The 8,196-nt window shown below is 36.9% G+C and overlaps 1 protein-coding gene across 1 annotated transcript; it reads left to right on the forward strand.

Moving 5' to 3' along the window:
- Positions 1 to 1,400: 1,400 nt before the first annotated feature.
- On the forward strand, positions 1,401 to 7,175 carry LOC127635161 (caveolae-associated protein 4a-like). Its single transcript, XM_052114956.1, has 2 exons — positions 1,401 to 2,027; positions 5,339 to 7,175. The coding sequence occupies exons 1-2, from the start codon at positions 1,668 to 1,670 to the stop codon at positions 5,927 to 5,929; spliced, it is 951 nt and encodes a 316-aa protein (XP_051970916.1). The 5' UTR covers positions 1,401 to 1,667; the 3' UTR covers positions 5,930 to 7,175.
- The last annotated feature ends 1,021 nt before the right edge of the window (positions 7,176 to 8,196 follow it).

The following is an 8,196-nucleotide window of genomic DNA, read 5'->3' on the forward strand; positions in this document are numbered from 1 at the left end:
GCTTAAAATGTAGAGACAACTATAAGTAAACCTACATAGTTTGATTCCCCCAGAAAGTGTAAACGTGTGCATTTGGGGTGGGACTTTTTGTTTTGTTTGGCCAATGGGAGATGGGGGGAGTGTTGGGGAAACCTGTAAGAAAACAGGCATTCATATGTCTCACAAAGCATATGAGATTTGTTTGCAAGAATGTGGTGTTGATTATTAGCTGAAAGAAGAATTCTTGAGAATTAAGTAAGCCTCAGTCAGCCACAACATGACTGATGTGTAATTATAGATGAGCCTGAGGTTTAAGAATAGAGTGCAGCTGGTGGCATCATTTCACAGTTTGGACAGTCCTCTCAGCTGCAAGGAGCGATGATGGCACCTCCTCCTTAAGGTGGATCATCTTCCTCAGGTCACTAAATGATTGAGGCCAACATGTTTCATCCAAGACAATCTGGAAAAACATCTACTTGACCAATCCTTAAACATTGTGGCCCTGATTTTCCCAAAAACAATTTCACAATTTGGCTCATTGTCTGAGATTTGGGTTGTAGCAAATAATACACTTTAACATCTCTATCCAGAATTTAGAAACTTGCAAGGTCAGACTAATCTTGCTGTAAATTCGGCAAAAGCAGGTTAAAAGTTCTTCAGCTAAAATTCCGGTCTGTTCTGAAATTTGAAGCACTGCCCCCAGTGGCTGAAGCTGTATGTGTTGTTAAACGGATGGGCATGTGTGAAGTCCAGTTTCCTGGGGTGAAATGTCCACAGAGTGGCACCAAAAGGGAGTTGTTTTTTGTTGTAAATTATGTAATACAGACAACAGTCATTCATATTTTAGTAACCATAACTCCTAACCCAAATCCCAATGTTAAACCTAACCATCAGTTAAGTAAAAATGTTGTCTTGGAGGGAAAATGCAACCTCCAAACAGCACTCATCATTGATTAATTGAATGCAGTTACTTTGGTTTTGGTTTCCAAATAACCCATATCTCGGAGATTACTTGCACCACAAGAAAAAGGAAATGTTGCTTGTCTATAACTCCAATATCGAGTGTCCGTCTCGGTGTCGAGTTCTTGTGTGATCATGTTGGCAAGGTTACTGAAATCTTTAGGTCCAAGTTGGGAGTTTAGAAGGCCATGGGTGGTAAAACTTATTTTTAACAAACATGAATATACGTCATCAACATTTCTTTGAAGATGCTTAGTACTAATATACATTCTTTGAAAAAGAAAAAGTTGTGTGGTTGAGAAAGAAGGGGGTTTCCATTATCTCTGCTGCACATACACATATCTTCTAAAAATGACAAGGTGTCACCTTACTGTGGATATTTATAACACTGAATTCATGGCGAGTTGGTTCGGTGCCCCCCTTCAAATCCCTCAATCCTCTTTTTCAATCTCCCTGTGTATCTGCTCTTTGAACCTTGTGTTCCCTATATGCAGGAAGGGTGGAGCTTCTATATTCTTCATCCCAGAACGTTGAAGACATTCCAGTCAGAAGAAGAGTCCGTCTCATTCAAGTGTCTTCCAGGCCCTACAAAAGCTCCATGATCCAGCGTCCCACCCCGTCCCACCCCATAACCCAACACCCCCTATACACTAACTCCATTTGCCGAAACAGGACCTGAGACTTTTGGCAGTTTTAGTCTAGGGTCCTCACCGGATACAAGGACAAGCATGGCTGATAAACTTGCAGGTGCGGCAGATGAGCCCAGCGCCCTAAACATCTTCTCTCTGCTGGAGAGGGTGTCTGGGATCATAGACAACGTACAGGCGTGCCAGCAACGCATGGAGGAGAGACAGTTGGAGTTGGAGAACAGTGTGAAGACCATCCAGGCGGACGTTGAGAAGTTGACGAAGGAGCACACAGCTACAAGTATCACAGTGGAGAAACTTCTGGAGAAAACATGCAAGGTCAGCTGCCACGTCAAGGACGTCCGTGTCCGTGTGGAGAAGCAGAACATTCGTGTCAAGAAGGTAGAGGAGACCCAAGTTGAGCTTCTGAACAAGAACAAGTTCCGTGTAGTCATCTACCAGGTAAGACTAGATCATCACTGTAGTATGCAAGTTATGCTTGCACGCATCTTGATTAAACAATTTGAGTTTTTACTTTGTGTTTAATATGTGAGTGCCATGTGGACTGGAATGGTATCGTAGTTCACATACATTTAAATTACAGAGGTTAATTTGAAGTTGGACCAGTTCGATTTGAAGGTATCTGAGAAATATGTCAAATATTGAATACTTTTTCTCTTGCTAATGATCCAATCTGAGTATTATTTTTGACATTGAGCCTGTCCTACTACATTTCAATTTAAGCGAGAGGTCATCAAAGATCGCCTGATTACTTAAAGATACAAGGTCTAACAAGATCTAAAGCAAGATTCACCACAGTTAGACATTGTGCTAATGCAATGCAGTACGTGGCCTACAGCCAGAAGCAATACAGCTGCAATGTACTGCCAGTCTGCTCTGAGACTGAGGGACCTGGATAGAAGATTAGATTTTGGGCCTTATTTTTTTATCTGATACATGGCAGGATGTCTGGAGCAACAAGCTAATAGTCCATGCAATTTGATCCATGAATTCATAGAAATGCATTGATATCCAGCCACCAAGAGTTTCAGAGAATAATCCTGTATCAACTGAACCGGTAATATTTTGAGGCGTTGTTTAAATTAGGTTAGCTGTCTGAGATTAAATTAGCAAAGACTTCAAGAGATGCCATACAGAAATTATAATATCAGCAGTGTTGGGTGTAATCTGATTATAAATTAATTAGTTACTGTAATATAATTTTCAAGTAAAAAAGTAGTGCAACTCCTTACATTTTAAATTGGTGTAATCAGATTACAGTTACTGACTTTCAGTTAAGTCGATTACTTTTATGTACATCACTTGGGTTACGCATTTCAAAAATTATATAATTAATGTATAATGCATTTAAAATAAGAGTTCATAAATTCATCTGTTTGCATTTCTTTGACAGCTGAAGGGTGTGACAACGAATAAAGAGGAAATATAGACATTATTTAGAAATTGAACAGCGGAAAACAAATGAGAGAAAGGTGTTTTAGAAAGTAATTTAAAAATTAATTCATATTGAGATTACTTTTTCGATTAAATAGTCGATTACAATTTTTAGAGAAGTACTTGTAGTGAATTACTTTTTTGAGTAACTTACCCAACACTAAAATCTTTGTTAAAATTGAAACAAGTTCAGATATCTAGCATGAGAATTATTTGGATGTACCTGGACACACGGATGCATGTACTGTATAAATCCCAAAATCAAATAATTTTATAAATCGAGCCCACAGACTGCAAATGCAAAAGTCTCAACAACAAGTGAAACAGGCACTCACAAAAAATAGGGAAATAAAAGGTTGAAATCAAGCTCATCTGTTCAAGCTAGAGTAAATCTTGGGAGACAAATGGGTTATTCTCCTTCACAAATGAACTGCTCATTTCATATTTTTCAATCACTGCGCACTGGATTTGATCATCTCGTGTACGGCTGTACTGTGAGCATGTAACAGCTGACAGATTTGTTCAGGGTTATTCTGAGAGCTAACGTGGTGAAGCTTCATGTCCTAATATAGTACTATCGTGTCTGACTGAGTGATGGTTATAAAAGTTGCTGTCTTCAAACTATGACCAATCTCAAACTGCCAGGTTGTCATCAATAGTCTTTTTCTCTAGAAAATATTTTGTTAGTGGACGGTACTACTACAAATTATCAGATGATGTGGAAGTGTGCACAAAGTGTAGGTCAACCTTAACTGGCTTCAGTCCATGGTCCAATGGGTCATGCAACTTGATTCACTTATTCTCACTTGTTTCTGTAGTCATTACCTCTTTGAGTAAGCTGTAGTTGAGTACATACAGGTATGTGATAAGAGGTGAATGTTACTGCATCTTCAAAATGATAAACACTACCGGTCAAAAGTTTTGAAACACTTGACTGAAATGTTTCTCATGATCTTAAAAATCTTTTGATCTGAAGGCGTATGCTTAAATGTTTGAAATTAGTTTTGCAGACAAAAATATAATTGTGCACCATATTCATTTATTTCATTATAAAACTAAAATTTAATTAAAATAAAAAGGTTTTTGAAAATGGTGACTTGGACCAAATAATAAAGAAAAGCAGTCACTAAGTGCCCAACATAGATGGGAACACTTTCAATACTGTTTAAAAATAATCCCAGGGTGATACCTCAAGTAGTTGCTTGAGAAAATGTCAAGAGTACATGTCTGCAAATTCTAGGCAAAGTGTGACTAATTTGAAGATGCTAAAATATAACACAATTTTGATTTATTTAGAATTTTGTTAAGTCACACCATAATTCCCATATTTCCATTTATGTTATTTCCTAGTTTTGATGAACTTACTATTATTCTAAAATGTGAAGAAAAAAAAATTATAATAAAGAATAAGTGTTTAACTTTTGACCAGTCGTGTATATGTTATGCTTCTATCTTTAAAATCACATTATGCGAGTCATGAGCAATAGGTGTTGGTAAAACAGCAGAAAATTATTAGTTGTTGTGCAATCCAATGGTATACAGATTCACAATGCAACATGTATTAACAGTTTAACAGCGCAGATTTTTGTTCATTTTAAATATTTCTTAATAGTTAAGACGTTATTAAGCTTCTCTAAGGCCATGTCCACACTAATAATTTTAGTTTGAAAATGCATTCATTTTGCTATGTTTATACCTTGCATTTCACACTTGAACAGTGCTTTCCCCCAGAGAAAACAGTGTTACGAACACGTAATACAGTAGCACATGCTTTGGAAAGCTTTGACGTTGAGAACCAAAAAACTGAGAAGAGTGTGGATGAATTAGTGTGAAGACAATAGTTCTCAAGTGGTTTACAAATTCTAAAGTGACGACCCAATACAGTATGAAATATAACCTGTACTTAATGTAGTCTGGATCATATTTTCGTATGCATTGTATAGTTGTTCATGGTTTTAAGAATGAGACCATGTCATGCAACTAGTCCATGAACCGTACGAATTGGACATAGGGCAATAGGACATTTATCATCAACAACAAAAGATATGGCAAGCATTTTTCATAACCCTATGTATTTTCTCGTGATTGTGTATGATTATATGGTAGTTTTCTTTTATTTGCATTTCACATTGTTATTTCAGAACAGATCACATTATTACAAACATCACACTATAATCAAGGTATGTTGACTAATACTCTGGGGTGGGCCTGTGTTTTATGCACATGTTTTCTCTTTCAAGTAGCTTAAACCATTTGATTAAAGGTCTAAGATGTTCTACTCAATGCCAATTTATGGTAAATGTATTCTCCTTCCATAGGGTGATAATGAGGTCCCAGCTGTAGCTGCCCCTAAAGACTCTCCAAAAGGAGCAACCGGTGGAGATGCGCCCGTAGACCCTGATGCACAGGAGGCCCCACTCCCTGACTCTGATGAGGAATACATGGTTGTCGAGGAGGCAGACTCCTCTACTGCAGCCAGGATGAAAAAAACCGGCCTGAAACGCATCGAGAGCCTGAAGCAAACCTTTTCAAGAGAGAACATGACTAAGACCAAGGAGAACCTGGGCACCAAGGTCAACAAGCTGGGTGAGCGTATAATAACGACTGAGCGACGTGAGAAAATCCGCCAGTCTGGGGAACGCCTAAAACAATCTGGTGAACGTTTCAAGGAATCCATCACCAAAACCATGCCAGCCAAGCTGAACCTTAAGAAGGAGAGGACGGTGGCTGAAGGTCGAGAAGGAGCAGAGGGGACCACAGAGGGAACGGCACCTGTCCCACCACCGAAGGGTCGCAGGGCCAGCCCTGACGTGGCCTACACAGAGCCAACAGCGAAACAAGAAGGTGCAGATGAAGGCAAAGGCGAGGAATCGGAAGTACCAATGTATGATATGAAGCAGCTTTCTTAAGCAGAAAGTCTGACTAAGGGAACCTTGGCAGATTTTAGTCACATTTGGGAAAGACTACTGTGCAAATAAGATTTTGAATATGGAATTGAAGAACTTGAAGGTGATAAGATTGGGCCAGTCTAAGATCTTGATTTTGAGTGGAATGTGCTTACGACAACTGAATGAACAAATTAAGGAAGATACACACGATATCCATTAAGATAATTTTGTTGTTGTTGTTTTTAGGATTTCTTGTTTACATCTACCAAGGACTCTGAAAGATGCAAGGGTTTGTGAATGTTATACCGAGATGAGACTGAGATGAGCAGGGTATGGGATTATTTATAAATACATATTATTTCAATGTATGAATTGCAAAGCCTACATTGATCATTTTAGGAAATTTTATTCGATCTATCCCACCATCTATGTGCTATGGGGAAAACAAGTAAATTATGGACTTTTTCCTTTTCTTCTAATATATTATGAATGCTTTTGAAATTACATGATTTTAGAATTGAATTTTAAATTTAGATATTGTAGCTGTTTTCTTAAGATTATAATCCATTAACTGTGCAAGCAACCATTTGCTATGTGTTATAAAACGTGCAATCCTTAAAAAAAACATACCTTTTTGCAGTCTAACCTTGGTGATATAACATCACTATTCATTTGTAGGATTTTTAAATAAACGTTAACTCAATCAGCGGGTTTCTGAAGAGTCTCTGAAAATGAAAAAAAAAATGCATATAGTTTATGAGTATTAGATGAATTTGTAATTCATAAATATTCAACATCAAAATTCTCCTGCAGCAATTATTCTAGCTAATTATTCTAATGGTACTGGATATTTGGTGTGTTTTTTAAAATTGATAAGAGCTTTGCAATCAAGCTGTGCTTTAAGGATCTCAGTAGTTCAAAATGAGATGCTTCTGTACAGCACTTCATTTCCAATAAAGAAGCAATAAAACAACGCACTGCAAAGTAATTATGCATAATGCATGACCACCATGAGGCGCAATCCTGAAATAGTTCTTGCATGTTTGTGCATTACTTTTACTTTTACAACTTATAGTTTTAAGATTTTATTCCAAGCATTTATGTATAAATGACAAAGTCAAATGTAATATAAGACTAAGTTCATAAAAGATATTTGTTAGATTTTTAAGATTCATGAAAGTGACTATGGAGGTTGTATATATTATTCAGTTTATCATTTCTAACATCAGTTATTTTAGGTCATTTTACACAGCAAAACTTTTGTATAAGCTTGGCAATTTCTGTTTTCTTTGTTAAAAATTAATAAATAAAACTGGTTTGGTACTGTTATAAACTGCTATGCTATAAACATTGTAACATTCCAAACGTTTTCAAACCTTTCATCTAACCAATTTTTAAATTAGAGTCTAACTAAACTACTTTGTGACTAGCTCTGTTCGCAGCACCATATTTACAGTCGCAGAGCAAAGCCACTCCCCTTAATGCCCAGTGGTCAGATTTCTGGCTTGTTCTGAGCATTAGCGAGAAGATAAACGTGACGTCGGGTTTTTTTGGTCGTGTTGCTAACTGCATAAACATGCACAAATGGCAACGTTGTGAAGAGAACCTACCAACAAGGTTATAAATATATAATGTTTGCAAATGCAAAGATGACGGTCATACATAATTGATTAGTTGGCTTAGGGTTCAGAAGATTAATCCATTTAGACTGATTGGGATATTGTTGTTACATACGCTTAACTTCCAAACACAAATTTACTCTATTCCAAATTAGCATTTAGTATATTAAAATTAAAGAAATGTGTATATTACGAATTTAGCTTAGAACTGGTTTTAGAATAATACCAAATTTGCAGTGAAACTCCAGATATAATTTGGTTATAAACAGTACCATATATGGCCAAAAGTATGTGGACACCTTAACACCATTGCCATATGTGCTTATTGAACATTTAATTTCAAATTCATGTCCATTAATAAATTCAATAAGCTAGGGAAGGCTGTTTCCACTTCTTGCTGTGCCTAGATGAACGCCCATTACCTATGGTAAAATCACCGTAATGCACATCTCAAGTGGCTTATTGCTGATAAAAGACAACTGATCATGAATAATAATCAGAAAAAAACAATTCTTCTAGCAAGTAATAAAGTTAATTATCCTAACCTAACCCTATGCTGTAGGAATTTGCAGTTACATTTACATTTATGCATTTAGCAGATGCTTTTATCCAAAGCGACTTACAGTGCACTTATTACAGGGACAATCCCCCCGGAGCAACCTGGAGTTA

Source organism: Xyrauchen texanus, chromosome 42 (genome assembly GCF_025860055.1).
Source record: "Xyrauchen texanus isolate HMW12.3.18 chromosome 42, RBS_HiC_50CHRs, whole genome shotgun sequence".
In the NCBI taxonomy this organism is placed as follows: Eukaryota; Metazoa; Chordata; class Actinopteri; order Cypriniformes; family Catostomidae; genus Xyrauchen; species Xyrauchen texanus.

What these genes read in the sequence shown, in the direction of transcription:
- LOC127635161 (XM_052114956.1), top strand. Translation starts at nt 1,668, where the DNA reads ATGGCTGATAAACTTGCAGGTGCGGCAGATGAGCCCAGCGCCCTAAAC. An exon ending in TCCGTGTAGTCATCTACCAG is followed by an intron (nt 2,028 to 5,338) that starts GTAAGACTAGAT and finishes CTCCTTCCATAG; the next exon opens with GGTGATAATGAGGTCCCAGC.